At 41.4% G+C, this 19,600-nt stretch overlaps 1 protein-coding gene across 4 annotated transcripts in view; it reads right to left on the bottom strand.

The window, feature by feature from the left end:
- ctnnd2a (catenin (cadherin-associated protein), delta 2a) overlaps positions 1 to 19,600 on the bottom strand; it is a 234,244-nt gene that overhangs the window by 89,822 nt on the left and 124,822 nt on the right. For 3 of the 4 annotated variants that reach the window (XM_062379286.1, XM_062379288.1, XM_062379287.1), the window contains exons 11-12: positions 19,246 to 19,419; positions 4,870 to 5,167 (exon numbers count right to left, since the gene is read on the bottom strand). In XM_062379286.1, the coding sequence (XP_062235270.1) occupies positions 4,870 to 5,167; positions 19,246 to 19,419 (472 nt within the window). The remainder of the gene's footprint in view (positions 1 to 4,869; positions 5,168 to 19,245; positions 19,420 to 19,600) is intronic. The other variant, XM_062379289.1, reaches the window with a different exon arrangement.

Genomic DNA, 19,600 nt, shown 5'->3' with positions numbered 1-19,600 from the left:
AAGGTAAGTCTCCCTTATTCCCTTCAAAAACGTATCTGTGTACTCTCTACCCCTCACTTAAAATCCTCCTTTACTTTTTACTTTCTATTTCATTTCCTCCATCATTGTTCTTCTTTTCTTTATTGGTTCTGTAGCTGCACCTCAACACTTTGCTCTTCACCTTGCGCCCTATGGAGGATTGCAAGTGTCAAAGAAACCTTACTAAAGCATTTATTAAATACTGTTAACAAAGAAGCCATTTGTGATCAATCTAAATAAATAGAATAAATGACAGATTAATATATATTCTAAGGGACAATAAAAAGAGTAATTTACAAATCCATCAATATATAGTTGAACTTCAAGAAGGGATTTTTAAAAACAACATAAATTGGTCTGAATGAACTTAATTAAAAAATGAAATTAACATCTATTTCTTCATAAATACAAAATGGAATGTACTTTATGAATGAAAAATGCTGATTAAAAGCAGAAATAGAAGAAAATGGGTTCATAAATTGAATGAAGTATAACTGATTTGAATCCTAAAGGGCATTTATCTTATCATTTTAATTTCTGCACAGTTTATCCTGAACCTGTTAGCCATTTGATTTGCTCACTCATTTAGCCTCCCTTACCAAAGGCTCTCCTACCAATCAGAGAGTTTGTTACACCCCGTGGGTCATTTACAGTGTTTTACCCTGTTTGACCAATGTGAGGCCCAAAGGTTAAAAGGCTAATCACAGAAGCTAAGTGACTGAAGACATCAAAACTAATATGAAAATTCATAGCAGTGGTTATTGATTAAAATCTGAATTAATAATTCAATTTGTGAAATTAATTAATAGATTTAGTAAATTATTGGCTTGTGTGTATGCTTTGTTTAACCCATAAAAATAATGAATTTGTGGGATTTAGTCCATTTATACTATAGATTAATTAACACATTTGTAAACAATGTATCAATGAATGTCTTAAATGTATAATTAGTTATGAATTAATTCAATTATTTAACAGTATTTCCATGACACTTGCAGTCCGCCACACGTCTCTATGGCAATATTTAGTTTAAGCAGGCGAACCAGTTTGGTGTTAATCCTTTTTCAAAGAGACAGCGGAACAATGAAGGCTGTAAGATTTATCTAAATTATGCGTCGTCCTTCTCCACACCTTTATCCCATCTTTCTAACATTTACCTCCTCCCACCTTGATCTCCACCTACCAACCTCCAATTTTCCTCTCCCTTCCAAAACCTCTCTCCTCTATTTTCATGTATTCCCCACTTTCTCATCATCATGTGCCTCCTGCCCCCCCCCCCCCCCCCCCCATCTGGGTTCATCCCTCCCTGTAACTTCATCTTCAGCAGACCCTCCTTCCACTGTTCCTTCCCGCTATCTCATCTCCCTCTCTCTTTCTGCCCCCCTCTCTTCACTGCCATCCATTAGCGGTTATTGAGTTTTCTCTTTTATGTTGCTGTCCTCACCTCTGCTCTATCGCGCTCACTCTTCTGCGACTGTAATGGCCCCTAACTGTGTAACCGGCTGACACGGACACACACACACTCGACAGCCATATACACAAGTCAAAGAATATACATAAAAATACAGTCTCCTCTCAAACACACACTGCATTCTCCCACAGACACACATTAACACCGACATAACCTCTGCCCCTCGCTCAGTGTTTCTTGTCTTTAATAGCTGCTAACTCATTTAGAACGTCATGTTAGCTCAGCTAGATCCAATTACAGCAAGAGAGAGAGTGTGAGTAGGAGGCTATTTAACCTCATGGCAGAGAGAAATGTAACACAAAGCTCAAAATCAACAATATCAAGAAGGATCATGCAAGGTTTTAAGAAATCAGCTCTTAGGGTTTTAATTAAATTTACTTAAAAAAAAAAGAAGAAACTAAATTCGATTAAGGGTTTTCCTGAATTAAGGCAACATTTGTGTTTAAAATGGACATAATAACAAGAAGCAACAGGAAGGTAACCGGAAATTGATGCCTGGATTGAGCTTGTGTCAGAATACCAATAACAAAATCACAACATCAATTAACTAAGTATTTGTTTGGTCATACCATATCTCCTCAAATGTGGATGTGACTCTTTATTTACCTCAGCTCCAGAAGGTAACTGGCCCTCATTAGAAGCAGGATTTTTATTTAGAATTTGAGTTGTGCTTAGGTGAGGTCAGGTGAGGTCAGGTGAGTTTTGGATAAGCCGTTTTATTTTTGGTTTAACCCATGTTTTCCACATTTTCACAGAAAATAATTGATGAATCTCGACCAATGAAATCAGGCACAATAGGGGAACAGATATCTCTGACTATGTGCAATTTGTTGCAGCTTAATTGAATGTAAGGGGGCTGCTGGGCCTTGGTGGAACTATGCCCTCTACTGAGTGCCATTCTAGTTGGTCATTGTTTTGGTGCAAAGGTTATTTTTCATTTCCTCAACCCTTTATAGAACTGTTTCAAATTAAATGTCCGCTAGAGCTTCAGTGGACTTTATGTCTTTAAAGGGCTGTTACAGTCTTACAACAGCCAAAATAGCTTGAGCTAGAAGAAATTGAGAGATGGCAAATCGAAGTGGATACACATATAAACCCAACATTTTAAAAAAAAGATAAAAACTTGTAATAGTGGTATTTTAGGCTATCCTTTGTTTTTGTCCACTACCTCTCGTCATTATTGCTGGAATACAAAGCATTGGAGCAGTGGTTAGCACCAACCTGCTTTTCAACCAGGGCCTGTCTATGTGTAGATGGCATGTTGCCCCCATGCCTGTGTGGGTTTTCTCCAGGGTCTTCCGCCTACAATCCAAAGTCTGGTTAGATAAATTGATGACTCGAGGTTTGATTGTGAGTGTGAGTGGTTGTTTGTCTTTGTATGTCAGCCCTATGATAGACTGAAGACCTGTCCAATGTGTACCCTGCCTCTAACACAAAGTCAGCTGGGATTAGCTCCAGCACCCACAAGACCCTCAAAGCGGTACCAATGATGGATGGAAGGTTTGTAGAATTCATTTTAAGTTCCCCCTAAAAAATCTGAAACGGTACGGTCAGCAATAACATGACCATGTCAGTTATAACGAACACTGGGCTCATACTTACAGGGATACAGTATTCTGGATGTTGTTGGTATGGAAGTTTGTTAATTGCTAGGTTCTCTTTTCAGAGTTTCAAGTTTCACTTTGGCTACCTGTGGTTTGTAATGTATTGGTGCTCACCGCTGCCCTAAATTAAAAGTAAACAAAACACTGAGTCGAAAGCAGTTTTGTATGAATTTTAAAGCAGTCCTTTAGAACTTGGTAACTTCTAATTAAATAAGGTTTTATTGGACTCTGCAGGAGGGCGTTAAATGCACAAAAGAGCTCACAAAATACTGGAACCATATCCGAGATGGCCACGTTTCCTAAATCATGGCTTAGGATACTAGGTTTTAATCTTTCTGTTGTCTAATATTAAGTGTTAAAGCAGGAGAATCAATATGTATCTCCGGTTGTTGCGAATGGAGAAAAGCCTTTTCAGAAATAGAGTGATCACCTCCACTAAAGATAATATTTGCTTAGTGTTTTTACAGCTACTCTACTGCTCACAAATGTTTCAAGGTAAATGGAATATATTTCAACTAATGTCTCACAGGTGTCATCCCAACTAAAAAGCAACTCACTTGGTTTGAATAAAGAAGCAAATGGGTCTTTCATGGGTAAGAGTCACTATTAATTTTACACAGTTAATAACACAATAAAATAGATATTTTAGGAATTAATTTGCATATTCTTAACACATTTTCTGAGTTGGAGAATTTTTGATAATTTCTGTTTGTGTGAAACATGTCTAAGGGCCATCAATGCTTCCTTATCAGTATAAGGAGGATTATTTGTATATTTATTTCTTTACTTTCTTTGCCATTGTTTTAACTCTTTTCCTCCACCCTCTTCTTTCATCTCACTCACAGTGTCTTTCTCTCCTTCTCCGTGTCTCTTTCTCCCGTGACTGACAGCTGCTGCTGAGACTCAATCTACAGACGTCTCAGTCCCTCTCACTCTGTAATTAAAGGAATTATACATCAAGAGTCCTGTGAAATATATATAAATAAAGAGGGAGAATGAGCTTTGCTTAATTACAGAGACAAGAGGGTGGAAGTGATCACAGCCCAGTAGGAATCTTCTACACACAGCTTGACACTGAGGGAGGTGAAATAGAACTTCTGAAGCTACTGGTGTGCGGCTCGAGTGACACTCTCTTTTTTATTAGTCTTTTTTTTGTCTTTATGCATATGTGGTACCTCTGCCTAGGACTAGTCCTGATGTAAATAAGGTGTAATGAACCACAGTAGCACTGTGTTAACGAGAAACTCAATTATTTACATGAGGCCACTACATTGGTTCAGCAGCTCAGACAAGAATAGTCGTCTTACTGACTAAGTTGACCATTGAAATCTGAAAAGGAGTTCTTTCCCGGTATGTATTTGAAAAAGTTAATTCTGCTGTTTCTCTGTAATGTAACAAATGCAATAAAGACCTGCAGTTATTGAGCGTGGCGAGTGAAGACCACCTGTGATATACAGTCCACAGAACCCTGAGGCCCTGCCACCACTGCTGCACAAAGAGCTGTTCACCTGTTTAATCACCTGTTTATCCAAAATGTATTCATATTTAACATGTCATGTGTCCAAATTTCACTAAACTTCCATGGGCACTTAACAACACACATGCAGAGTGTGAAGCAGAGGATAAGAATGGCCCTTGAGACATGCATTCTACACACAGACAGACAGACAATCCTTCACACATTCCTCCCTCTAAACTCGAGAAACACACACACCGTCATAGTAAAACTACAACAGCAGCCCATAAACACCTTTCATCCTGGTTATTTCATCCTACCTTGGGTCCTTCTGAATAGAGTCGATGGAAGGTGAGCGCTGCATGCTGCCTTCGGGCGGTAGGGCTGGTCCAGACTTGCTGTAGGGTGAATCCACCACCGAGGGGCAGTACTGCAGGGTGCGGTAGGGGTCGGCCACATATGGGTCTGAGCCGTACACGTCGCCGACATTGCTTGAGGTGTAGCCCGGGCCCACTGTGGCATAGTTGTTGGTCCCACCACGGCTGTAGTTTCCTGTCCCGGTGCTGTGACTGGCTGTGCGCTGCAAAGGGGCGGAGTCGACACCAGGGGAGGAGGGAGCTAGGATAGGGAAGTAGGGACAGAGGACATAACTTAGGACCTGGTCATGGATACGCTGGGTGAGGTCTGCAGGGTGGAGAGTGGGATAAAGGAGAGGAGAGGAGGCCGAAGGAAATGAGGAGAGGCAGAAAGAGAGACAAACAGGTTGTTGGGTAAAGATGAGCGTGTCTCCAAATGGATGGATAAATATTGGCCGCATGCCCAGGATTGACAGCAAGGAACAATGTTCAACAGAGGGAGAGATTCAGGAGGGAGAAGAGAAAAATATTGACATATGATGAGTAGACTGAAGGTCGAGATCATATGAATGACTGCTCAGGAGAATATATGAACATACTTATAAGTATATATATACAATACAAAACTATTCTTTAGCGTACATCGATTTTTCATTTTGTTACATATTCCCATTAAAAGTCTTGTGATTTTCTTTTCCATGACAAACCATAGTAAAATAGTGCCTTTATTAATTTAAGCTCCATACTTATCTATAGTTATATTCAAATATAAAGTACAGTTACCTCATATGATAAAAAAAATCACTTTTCCTTGAACAACACCTTCCACCACAATGACCATTTGTTAACAGTGTTAGCCCGTCATTCCCATGCTATGACACGTGGAGACTTTGCTTGTAACGGAGCTACAGGACCATTGCAGAAACCGTTTTCCTTTTCCCGCCTGGTGAACAACAAGGACAAAAAATACATAAAATAAAAAATAGATAAATAACACACCGAGCTAGCTCTCTTTAGAGTGAGATGAAAATTGAATAGGGATTTGCTCGGGGGATGTGAGCAGCACTGCAGGGGCACAGTAGCTGTCGCCATCTCCCTTCCCTGTCGCGTCGGGAGTGGCAGATCAGCGATATATCAAGGTGTTAATGTGAGTCTGGGAGCCTCGTTTCTCTGGCTATAAAAACACAGAGACAGATGATGTGGCGGCTGAGGATGGGAGTGCCGGGCAGTGAGGGGGGTTTCCATCCCATCCGTCATTACGACAAAAGGTATGTGTACACGGAAACAGACATGTACGCACATGCAAAAAAGAACAAAAAAACACCAGAGATGTGTTCTTTAAACAAGCATGTAATAAATCATCAAACTTGGAATCAATATGTGGCCACGTGATGGACTAGGGCTTTAAAACATCCCGAGCCTCCATCTATAAAGAGAATTAGCCTTTAAAAAACATGTATGGATGGGAACAGGCGCACCAACTCCAACACACATTCCGCATACACTCTGGGCTGGGACATAAGCACTCCCATGCAACTCGTATACAAGTACAAGAGGGGCCTCATATAAACGCACACATTTACACATTGTTTCAGCCCCTGCACAGAACTAATGAAGGCTGTGCGAATGAGTGTGTGTGCCGAGTCCATCATCGTTATGTGGCCAACAAACTTTGCTCTTAAATGTCGTCCTGAGTGGTGGCATTTACTTGACCTTTACAACCCACTTTCTCTTTCCTTTCACATGCACATGTTCACACGCACACACACAGGTTTGCACAGCGCTTCTTTTTAGGACTCTGCATTGAATTCCAATAATTGTGGACAGCGATGCACATGCTGTCTGGACCGTGGTTTTTACGAAAGGTGACAATGGACACACTACCGCTTGTGTCCACAAAGGCGCCACACTCAACAAAAATGAATCTCATTAGGACCAAGCTTTGACCCCCAAGAGGTGTATTGATCCTGACAAGTACAATGTTTATGCTGAAAGAAGGCCCTTAAGATGTAACAACAACTCTCTCTCTCACACACACACTCCTGCGGTAGAAGATTAAACCAAAATTTCCAATCCTCCGGTTTTAAATTATTTGCACCAAGTCTGGTAAACTCCATTATTTGACCCACCACATGCACGGGGAACCTTTTGGATAATGCAACAACATTAGCATATTTTCATTTCAAAACTCTATAATTAGGTTAACAAAAATCGCTTTTCCAGCCAGACAGTGAAAAATCCAGAATTGCGATTGTGCCATGCGATGCCCAAGAGGCGTAGGGCTATGTGAGCTCTTCCATTGATGCCCCACATTTGATCAAGATTGCCAAAGAATCATAGGCAAGGAAAGAGAAGTGAAAGAGTGAGAGAGCTCTGGAAACAGAGCTAACCAGTTGAGGGACGAGGTACGGTGCTGCAGTATAAAGAAGAGAAATACCAGAGGGGAGAGGGAAGAAAAAAGAGACGACGGAGGAGAGGAAGAAGAGCTGCATAGAAACCAGAGCGTAAAGGAAAGGTAATGAAGCAGAGTTATTCTCATCAGAAGAGATCCCCAGTCTTTTTCTGTGCTCTTTAAACGGTGTCTGCGGCGTTTCTGCCTTTCTGAACGTCTCATTAGTGGCCGAGGCTTCGGGCGAGTAGTGCACGCCACCAGTATCTGTATCAGCACTCACATAGAGAGACACGACATCCAAAGATGATGAACCTCAGAGCAAAAGGGGTGGTGGGGGACACGAGGAGAGAGGGAAGACACACACACAAAAAATGGCCTGTCAAATTATCTTTAGCGCCCGTGCTGTGACCACTGAATAGGGATGTCCTTGGGAAGAGGCCGAGAGGCTGAGGGAAGGAAATCACAAATAGAGAGATATGGTAGAGGAGGTACCCGAAAAAGTGTCCTGCCAAATTACTCGTTAAGTCCATCCTTCTGTTTGCATAACGTTTTCTTTCCTTGTCCTCTTCACCGACCTTAAGTTAATGGAGAGCTGCTGAATTTATCATTTGCTCTGGTAATGGTAGAATCTGACTGATGAACTGACCTTTGGAGAGAATATAGCCTGGGAGAAGAAGAAAATCAACAGAAATGCATGCAGGTGGGCATGTATTTCACTGTGTGTGTAGGTGTATTATAGTGTTCCTTTCCTAGAGAGAAGTTTTCAGACATTTCCTCCGACTTTTAAAGCAGTTGTGTCAGTCAGGGCTTTGGTTAAATATCATATCATATTAAATAACTGCTTAGGAGAAAATATGAACATACTTGGGGAGAGCGTGGCCTAGGGGATAGAGCGGGTGCTCTGCAACAAGAAGGTCTGGTTCGAATCCCACTCTATCCCATCTGCATGCCTAAGTATCCTTGGCAAGATACTGAACCCTTAGATGGCCCCTCATAAAATGATGAGTGTTCTAAAAATGTAAGTCGTTTTGGATAAAAGCGTCAGCTAAATGACATGTAATGTAATACTTATAATTATATACTGCGAGTCACATGGCATTTCCAATGCACCGACAATACAAAATGATTATTTAGCGTACATTGATATACATCTTGATACATATTCCATGAAGGCTTGTGATTTTCTTTTTATAAGCAATGACTCCAGGCTGACATGTATGAAAAACTGTTGAGGGGCAGGAGAGGATGGGAAATATCTCTGAATGGTTGACGATGTGTTGGGGTCTAGTTTCAGCATTAATTAAAACTAAGCCCAGCTTTCAAAGTTTCCAACTCACCAGTGGTCGCTGGTAGCCGGGGGCTGCCAACCTTCGATTAGAGGGTGTTTACCTTTTCAAATGGCTATCACTATGTTAGGAATAAGGTCCAAGATGGTTTGAAACTCCGGTTGGTGTTATAACCCAAAACATTATAAATTGGGTTATAATGTGATATTAAAAACTTTACAGCTCATAACACACATTTATGTTTAGCAGTTTCTCATTAAGGGTTAGGTTTGGTGTTAGAGAATAACAGGGAAACAAAAGGTCCTCACAAGTATTGCGAAACCAACTAAAAAATGCAAGGGGCGTGTCTTTTCGAGCATGAGACAAACTCATAGCACTGTGTCATAAAGAATTAAACACATCATGAAACGTATGCACAAGCACATACATGTGCGTGCACCGCTAACACACCTCACACCTGATGCTCTGGTGGTGACAAATTGTGTTGGAGAGGAAATAAAAAAGGGCGGGTGTGTCTTTGTGTTGCTCTGCTTTGACGCAGAGTAAACAAATGGTGGCTGTGCTCCTGCTGGCGGATTAGCGATGGGGAGGGAAACTCTGATAGTAATTTGACACAGTGATACCCCAGCAATTAGCCGGGCAAGGCCGAGGGGCCGGCTACTTTACAGCAGGGCTTACTTTTTTCTTTGCAGTACAGAGTGGAGGCAGCCGCTGAATGTTGGAGTGTAGAAAAACAGGGCGATGGGAAGAGAGAGAACAGAAAGAGGGGATCAAACCAATCCTCTGAGCCTTCCATGGCCTTCATCTCTTCTCATTCTTGCATCTCTGCCTCCATTTCTTTCAATCCCTCTCCGTCTATCTCTCACTTTTACTCAATCGCTCCTTTCACCCTTCTCTTTGCCCTTTACTTCTTTCTGTCTCCATCTAGATGTGTCCTTCTCTACCCATGCCCCATCCATCTTTCTCTCTCAACCCATCCCTCTTGAAATCTTTTCCCTGCTCTAATCTCTCTCGCGGTCGTTCACTCCTTCTCTGCTTGAAATGTTTTTTTTTATCTGTCATCCTGTCTTCACCATCCATTCATTTCATGTTTTTCTCTCCTTTTCTTCTTCTAACCCCCGTTCTATCCCCCTCTCTCTCTATTCTGGTTGTAGTAGACTATGTGATCAGAGCTGAGGACATGTCCTTTCTCACGACACGCTTCGGCGCTCAGCACGATTACACAAAACCCTCCAGTACAGTCCCTCAATCTCCCTTCGAATACACACACGCACACGCACATGCACTTGCACTCGCATAGACGTGCACAAGGACACAAACATGCGTTTACAAATATGGGAGTGATTGACATGGACTAAACATGCGTTCCTGTAACACATCTTTTTCTAATGCTTTGAGGTCAACAGCATGCACACACAACCTTGCCAACAGCAACACACATCCACTCTCTGCCTGGATGTGGAGAGGAGTAAGGATTAGTTTCTCCCCCTGTTTATCCCTGGGAGAGCCTTCTGGCCAGCACACAGCTCTTGATGTTCCTGAGCTGGAAGCTCTCGAGGACATGCACATGCACAAACACACACATGCACACACACATGCACACGCACACACACCTTGTGCAGCTATCCTTCTTACAACTTTGCATTGACTATCATTCATTGTGGTCATTACAACCAAAACCTCATCCCCAAACCTAACCAATTCATGTCCAACACCAACTTTAACCACAATTCATATCCTAACCTTAACCAGGTCTTAAGGGCGGCTGTGGCTGACTTGGTAGAGTGGTCGTCCTCCAACCTGAAGGTCGGCAGTTCGATCCCCAGTCTGATCCATCTGCATGCTGAAGTGTCCTTGGGCAAGATGCTGAACCCCGAATGGCCCCCCATAGAACAACAAAGTGCTGCGAAGAGATGCACTGTATGAATGTATGTGTGAATGGGTGAATGTAAACCTGTACTGTAAAATTCTTTGAGTGGTCATCAAGACTAGCGAAGCGCTATATAAATACAAAACCATTTACCAACACCATAAGTAAGTAGGGTCTGCCGGACTAGGACCAGGCTATCGTCCACATGAGGTTTACTGGTCCTGATGAGGTCAGTAGTTTTGCTTAAAAAGGAATGAAAAGGAGCCTGGGCATGCTCACACGCACGCACACATACACACACACGCACACATTCAGAGCACTCCATGTCCCTTAGGCAGTAGCTCCAGGCCAGTGACTGGAGTTGAATTATCATGAAGAGTAATACAATTCTATGGATTTGAACATATTTTCTGTGATGGAATATGCAGACATATCTAAGAATGTGAAGAGGAACATGGCCAGTACAAATCATGCTGCTATTTATAGTTCCCATACAGTATATAATGTATATTAGCCTTATGAGAAACATGGAGGCCTTGACTGTAGTCTCACAAGAATTAGAATCTAGGGCCTTTCTGCACGGACTTTGCTTTTCCCTCGTTTCCCTTTTTCATTCATGCAGCTGAGTTGGATGTGACAGTGTTTATCACCCTGCATGGTGCAATGTCAATTTCCTTTCCCCTGTGTTCTCTGCCGCTCGCCCACTGTATACTGACATGAACTCGGCAGAAAATAGATGTCTGTCACACTTGCGTTGATCGTGACTTTACAGGTCATTTACAAAGAGATAATAAAAATGTTTACAATGATAAACCGTGAATCAATGAATGAATAAATCAGGTTTAAACAGTAGACGAGAGCTGATGTTTCCGTTTGATGAAGACAGTTGTTGTCAGAGGCAGTTTTTTGTGCTGACATTAAATGTATCATTGTGCTCTCCGAGGCCAAAAACAAATCAACGTTTCCTCTTTGCAGTTATGAATTCATTATTGCTGATGAAACAGAGAATATGCTAATCATATAAACTGAGACAGCACGGGACACGAGAATGATATTTGAATGTGTGCGTAATTCTGTGAAAGCCCATATGCATATGTTCGTCACCTGTTTTGGTTGCCTTATGGGTCTTAAATGTACTATATTTTTATTTGCTATATGAAATGTATTTCCATGTTCAGGACCCCAGGAACACTAGAGGCACACCCATGTGTTTTTTTATGGGGATCCTTAAATAAACTAAACTAAACGTGGGTATGACCAGTTTTTGTGGAAACTAATATGTGTTTATGTTTATGACTGTACACTTTTTCCTTATGTGCAGAGTTTATGAGAGGAAGGAGTCCAGTTACAGACACAACTTTAACATAAAACTTGCATTAGAGCGCCATATGTTTCCACAAGGGAGAGAAATTGTGCTGATCTGTAGAGTTGGTCAGATGCGTTGAGCTGGTAATTAAAGCTTTAAGAGGCATCAGCAGAAAGTCACTGTAAATACTGTGCAAGTGAAACCACTTGGATCTACTTTAGAACTCAGTTGTATATTAAACAGAAGAGTGCCGTAGATCATTTCATGGTTTGACTCTTTGAAACAGGGGCAAGATTTAAGTTGTTACTGTAACAGAACAACACATCTTTGAATATATTTTGAAATCTTTTTCTTTTTTAAGCACAGTGTGTAATTCAATAGTTTTTTTTCAACAAATTGTCATATTTAGTATTTCTAGTAAGTGACAGTTTTCAAAAATTTCACACTGAGGCCAGTGCCCCCGTGGCACTGGCCCCTGGATCCGCCCCTGGTTTGAAATCAAATTACTTATCATTTCCTTCCTAAATTAAAGTCAGATTAGACATTGTTTTTCAGTTTGATATAGCTGGCTGCTGAGCGGCAGTCATAAACTGGGCATTTAACCAGCACAAATGTTTTCACTGTGGAGTAAACAACACGTTATAATTAAGCTCCAATTCCCGATGCTTTGACTGTTGTTCAACAGACAGCAGGTTCATTAAGAGACCAACAGGATCACAGGGCGAGCTGGAATTGATCCTGGCCACACAAACATAATCTAACCATACCGTCAGACGGAGCCTGGTGAGTGACTCGTTTAAGTGACTGGGGGAAGGTGCTGGAGCCAATAGGTCAAACAATACAACAAGTTGATTAAGGTCAACTGATGTCAGTCAATTTCCAAAGCTAGTTGTCAGGTGAAATAGAATGTTGGAAAGAAATCATTATGTAACTTCTGTGGATTTTTTAAGGACTACTTAAAATTGTATTTACATTTCATTGAATTACACTTGCTGGTGGTATATTTCATGAAATGTTCAGTTTACTACACCTCTAACTCTCCTCCACCAGGTGACACATGCAACCATAAATATAGAGTCTCACATTTAGGCAGATTTAAGATATGACAGCCACATATGGCTGTCTATGCTAAGGCAAGAATTCCGATTTCAAAACGATGTAAACTACAATTTTGTGTTAAAAAAAAAGTCAATGCAAAGGTGTGAATAGATGCAAATTTTTGTCATACATTTTCACGCGTCAGGCACATAGACTTGAGATTGTCAGTCATTGTCAAGTGTCAGGGCATAGTCCCACATGCATGAACGCAGAAGAGACAAACTGTGGTAGAGTGAATCTGCAGCTTGGCTTCGCAAAGAGTTCAACTAGGTGAACTTCCCACTATACTTGCCTGCATTTCGATAGGAGAGACCATGCCCTCATTTGTGTCGTTTGCCTCATTCTCTTCATCTGCTCTAGTTTCTAACTTGAGGAAACATGCGCCTGACATAATCCCGCGAAAACCAATCAGTGTTGAGAAAGAAACTCACAGAAGACAGATCCTGGCACTTGTTCAAGCTAGCAGAGCATCAAACCTGTCCCCAGTCGACCTCAGGTAGCGCAGGGAAAGGCAATCGTCCAGCTGTGGTTCCTGGAAAGGACAGTGAAATTCCCCCAAGCTGTGTGCCTCCAAATGGTCTTGTGGACCCAAACACGACGGCCCTGGCTTCTCCAGAATTTCCAAAACAGGTACAAAGCAGCAATTGTGGTCAAGTCAGCAGCTTCCTCCTCTCCTCTTTTAATTGAATTACTCGGGTGAGTAAACACAAATTATCCTGCGTCCTAAATTCACATCTCGCAGCTTAGGCTGAAGCAAGTGGATTCTGCTGGGTTACAAAGAGCGCAACAAAAACTACAAAAAACTCTTTATATATATATTCTGTTTGTATAGTTTTCCATCTTCAATTAGGTTTGGTAAGTATTGATTTGGTGCAAGGGTCATTCCACAGCTCCTTTTATAACTTTGAGCACATCCCTTCTAAAGGTCACTACACAGCCCTGCTCTCCTCCATCACCCGCTCTGTTCTGTCGCCTTAATTAGGAAAACAGATCTCATTAGAGAGGGAGCAGCATATTTAAAGGAGGAAGCAGATCGGTTTGATGGTTTGATGCAGAGCCTTCCTCATATTTCTTTCTCTCCTTTTTGCTCTGTGTGTGTGTGTGTGTGTGTGTGTGTGCGCGCGCACATTCACACTGACGAAAAAAGACCTGTGTGACAGAGCTGCAACTTCAAACAGAAACAATCTTGCTTTGCTTTCGAGAAACAACAATTCCCCCGCACACACACGCACGCTTTGTTACGCTTACGCAAAACATTTAATAGCTGAAACATAACGAGGAAATGTGTATAAAAGTGTGTTCATATTTCCTGTGATTCCTGCAGCCACACAGCCTCACAAAGAAACAAGGTAATTGAGACCATGGCAGAAGCTGCACCACATCGGACAAAAAACTATCTGCAAACTTCAGAGCTTGCAGAGCAACATGGAAAACCCACCTATGGAAACATCAAGCCATTTAACATATGTGTGGATGTTACATTTGCATGTTTCTCCTGTTACTTTGTGATTCGCTGAAATACTTGCAGGGAAGGTGGATTGCATTGTGTGAAATGTAGTTTATAAGCCAATGGTTCTTCTATGCAGAGAACCAATATTGAAGCAGAATACAGCAGCGTTTCATATACGAAAACTAGGATGAAAACAACAAGAAGATCCAGAACCAGACGATAAGAGTCGGGTTTGAAGAGGAGGAGGAAGAAATGGGGTCTCCGCAAAATTAATATGTTTATTGTTTTTATTAAAAAGAAGGGAAAAAGTAATGATTTTACAATGAAAGCCAAATACATAAGCTGTAAAAAGTTTGTATTTCATGTCTTTATCTGCTTCAGTGGTTGAGAAATTTAAGTTTTTGAAACATTCTGTCAGCTCTTCAGATTTTAGATGATTGCTTTAATTCCATGCGGTGCCTAACGTCTTAAAACATAACATTTCCCTAAAGTGTGCATTTGGCTTTTTCAAAACAAGTGATATCTACATTTGTGAATTTAAATCCTGAAAATACTAACATTTGTATTATTACATATGTATAGGAACGGTTGACCTACAGTAAAGTTAAGAATGTCCAAGATGAGCAAAGCTTTTGGAGCGGATGCAAAATGAAGCACTGTGCGTTGTGCTGCCTGTCTGGCAGGTGATAAGGTATAAACACTTAAGTAGTGTTTTCTGTCATGATGTTGTAAAATGTGTGCAATAAAATGCATATGCCCACCTTTTTTACATTCACATCAGTTTCTGCCTCTGTTAAAGGTTGAGAAAATACAACCTTGTTTCACCAGAGCTTTTAGCGATTCTTGATTGTTGAGGAATTTGTGTCTGTCTCCCTCAAAGATACTGCAGGGAGTGATGTTAAACTACATAACGGCCCCTTATCAGTAGCAATAGCTCAACCTGGCTACTAGATGCACTTGACAAATAGCCACGGCAGTGAATCTGCCCATTCGCACTGTCACCATCTGAGCTATGTGCGGGCCTGATGTTAAGCTATTAAAGAGAAAAAGTGCCACATCCATTTAGAGTCACTGTTATTCCCAGTGGTCAGAGTCATTAATATGGGCCAAGATAGCTCTCCATGACACATACTGTAAAGAGGTAGGAGGTACAAAGGGAAAAGTGTAAGAACAAAGGAATGGGTGGATGGAGGGAGAGACAGAGAAACAAAAGATTTCACTGACATGCATAGGCCATTGAAAAAGTGGCGACTATGACAGATGAGATAAAGGGAAAAACATCAGTGAAAGATAACAATACAGCTTTAGTATATAAAAGGAGACAGAAAATCTGAAGAAAGCAGAGGGAGAGAAAAATCCTTAAGTGAATTGAGAATGAGAACTATGTCAAAATAAGAAACCATGAAAGAAAGAAAGAAAGAAAGAAAGGGAAGCATAACAATGTGGAGGTTGATTTCAGAAACACACACAGTGTCACTTTGGAAGAATAAACAAATGTGTGAACCATATCTCAAGGCTTTCTTTTTTCTTTTCTTTCTTGCTGCGATTCGTCTTTGTAGCAGAATGCATGTGTGCTCTGGAGACACTGTGACCATGGAGGAATTATCGCTCCAAATAGGCCACATTAACCTGCAGTCCTCTGGGGCACTGGCCTGGATTAATCCACCAATGAAACAGTGCGTGCCACTGCCTGCACACACGCAAAGTGCAATTACACACACATACACACAATCATAATTGCAGTATTATGGTGCTGAACATAAAGGAAGAAGGGAACAGGGGGAGGGAGGAAGAAAAATCCAAACCAATGAACGAACTATCAAACTATGGTATAAACTAAGAAGATGCAGTGATGGACGGATAGATGCGAAAAGAAGGAAACATTGGAAACAAAGCAGACAGACAGGTTAACCAATTGACGAGTGTGTTGTCAAACCGCTGTCTGCTGTGCTGTAAATAAACGTCAGCGGACTTCGGAAGACTACACATCTGTTTGTTTACTGCTGCTATGACTCGATGGAAGGGGCAGGGAGAGCTGCAGTCAAGAGTAGACACAAATCACAAGTTCCTGAAGAATATAAAGTAAATCTGTGAGTAACAGGGCTGCCGTTAATACACAAACCAAGTAAATTATTGAGCACTTTTCTGGTTGTAAACAGACCAAATTCCATTCAATGTAGAGTACAGTCTTGACCCCCCAGAGTGTCTGCTTTACTTGCTTCCTCTTCATATTTGGTGGGCTTTCAAAGACTACTCGACTAGTTGACTATACAAAACATCTGGTCTACATTGGCCATCTTGCATCTTTGGGTTTAGCACGGTGCAATATTGAAGCAGTGGCACCTTCACTATGCATCAGGGGGCGGTGTTGTTAATGAAATACAGCAAGAGCAAAAGCCGTGTGACCATTTTCAGATCCTCGACTACAATCAGCAGCGTAGAAATCGTAAACCAAAAATCGTTCGCTGCAACAGCAGTACCAATGCTGTGCGTAAACATCTGAAGCGACACCCACTTACAGCTAACACTAGCAGTAGCACCAGTTAGAAAGGAGAAGCGTCAACAAGTGGACCATGAAGACCGACCACAATCGTATAATTACCTTAACGTCCCATCAACGACTAGAAAATGTCCTATCACTCTCTTTACATTGACATAGGTTGGAAAAAATAAATCTCCTGCGATTAATTTACTACTTTTTGGAAATAGTTGACAACTACACATATCCAGTAGTTAGGCCGGGCCCTATTTCTCTCCACGTCACAATCAGTCCACAGCTCTAATAAAAACAAGTGACACATGAATCGCTTTTGTTCTACCATGCTGCCGCCTATTGAGAGATAAGTCTCCAGTAACGTGCACTCATTGAACTGCAAGTTTCTTGTTTAAATGAGGTGGAATTAGACTGACACTGCATCGTACATAGACCAACTGACTACAACCTTGCTAACTTTGAAGTGAAATACCAAACGTCTTCTTTCTCTTTCCACCCAAATGAGTTATGGCACTAATTACATTGATCCATGCCAGCTTAATGAACCAATAATGTGAGGCTGCCATTGCCAAGAAAAGGCACTATGACATAATTAATGACGTATCACTAACTGTGTCAGCAGAGCTCTTATAAGTTCATTATGTGCCACCACTCTGTGCATTATGAATCCTTATTACACCATCTCCTGGTCACACTACATGCGATTCACATGACTTTTAGAACATGCTGTGCCCAGACGAGGCCTCAATTCAACGGCCCAGTGGCTCCAGGGTGCTGTTTGTCTTCAGTGTGTGTTGATTTACCGCTGCGGTTATGCTGGCCGAGCACAGCAGGGTGTGTGCACGGTGAAAAAAAGCCTCACGCTGATACACGATTTAACTCAGACAAAATGAGACTATCTATGAAAATACTGTATCATAGCAGCAGAGGCATACTGTTATCCTCAAGTGTTACAATTAGATGTACAACGTCTAATCCACGGTGTATTGATTTTTCTAGCTGCTGTGCAAATTTCCTTTGTGAGTTTTCCTATACCCATCTATTGAAAGTACAAATACATGCAACACTTTGAAGAACACTCGTTTTATTACTCCCTGCTTGCAAGAAGACAATCCTATCACTATATACACTGTTCAGAAGTTTCCCCGACACTAATCAAAGCAATAACTCACAATAATAAAAGCAAACCCAATCGCCCCTTGACTGTGAAATACGCTTCAAAAGCTGTGCCACAAGTTTCAAGGCAATTCTCATTCTAGAACTGATCAAGTCAAACACTGTTCTGGATATTTACTGCTGTGATTCTGACCCAAATGCTAATGATAGCTATTAAGGCTAGGCTGTTTAATGAAATCGAGGGAGCTGTGAATGCGGCGTGACCGACTTGGGTGTTTTCGTGTGGGTAAGATACGGTAATGGGATTAACATGGCGTACCTAAACCCACATTGAGATAAGCTCAATGAGGCTCTATTAAAAACACACAGCTGGCAACAATGGACATATGAGGGGAGCGGGTGTATCACTGTGTGAGTCTGATCAAAAATGAACTGGAATTCATTCTCAACTGGAAAAACGAAATGAGTCGATGTAGTTCTTGACTCCACTCTTATGTTGTGTGGTGGAAGCTTTGAGTGATGCTGCAAACAGGTGTCACTAAATCCTTTTGTGTGAGCTGCAGTTTTACAAAGAACAATAAAAGAGTAGTAAACAAAAAAAAGACCTGCTTCTTATGTTTTTTGCACAGCGTAGTTAAAGTCGCGTCACTCTCAAATCACGTTACTAACAGCAGGAAAATATTACTTCACTTACCTAGGTGTATTAAAACGGTTTAAGTCTAAACAACATACATATATATTGTTTAACGAGAGGATTGGTTGGTGGAAGTTTGCAAGACTTGCTACCCAGCATAAAGAGGCCTTAACATCCATGCTATTTAAAACAAACAAAACATAATACCTCAAGAGTATTATTAGACATCACGTGGTAATAAATTGTCCTCATTAGTGTTGTTGCATCTATACATCACATAAACCTGCCACTGGGTAAGTGAGGAAATTAACATGAGGGGAACTCATGCTGTGTGGCTGACACTGAAGTAAAGCTGCTAATGAACCATATTTTGCCTCCACATACAAGTTTGTCTCAGCTCTGGGTTTGTATACAGGCAGATTTCATCCATACTATTATAGTCTTTGTTGTTTTCATCCTGTGTCATACGACAAGGACAATAGAATGTGCCAAAGTCTTTTAAATCTGAGCAGTTCCAAGATGCATTTTGTGTTTAAAAATACTACAAAAATAAGATATAAATAAGATGATTTTCGTTTTCATTGGTGTAAAACAATAAAAAAATGCAAAGCAAACAGGACGTCAAAGTGGATACAAACACAAAACAGATACTAGAATGAAAAAACATAGATGTAGATCACAGCAAGGACTTTACCGGTGTTGTTGCGATAGGGGCCTGTGTCCGGCCCTTGGCTCTGGCTGAGGCTCCTCATGGGGCCCTTGTTGTGATAGACACGTTCTTCATAGATGGGATCTATGTGGTGCTCTGGGGACCCCAAGGGCCGAAGGGGCTCCTGACTATGCTGACTACTGTAGGAGCCACGAGAGCCTGGAGAATAGAGAGGAGAAAAACGATGAAAGGAGGACACAAGGAGAGAGGATGAAAGAGAGTGGACAAATGAATGAGAGGCAGTTATGAGAAAGAGGAAGTGAAGTAGGGAGCTACAGAGGAACTGATCTTGTGAGTTTTACAGAGTCATGGACCATGGGAAGGGAAGGAAAGGAGGGCG

Source organism: Platichthys flesus, chromosome 21 (assembly GCF_949316205.1).
Source record: "Platichthys flesus chromosome 21, fPlaFle2.1, whole genome shotgun sequence".
NCBI lineage: Eukaryota > Metazoa > Chordata > Actinopteri > Pleuronectiformes > Pleuronectidae > Platichthys > Platichthys flesus.
The sequence above is the reverse complement of the archived record's forward strand: the minus strand, read 5'-3'. Positions and strand labels throughout refer to the sequence as shown.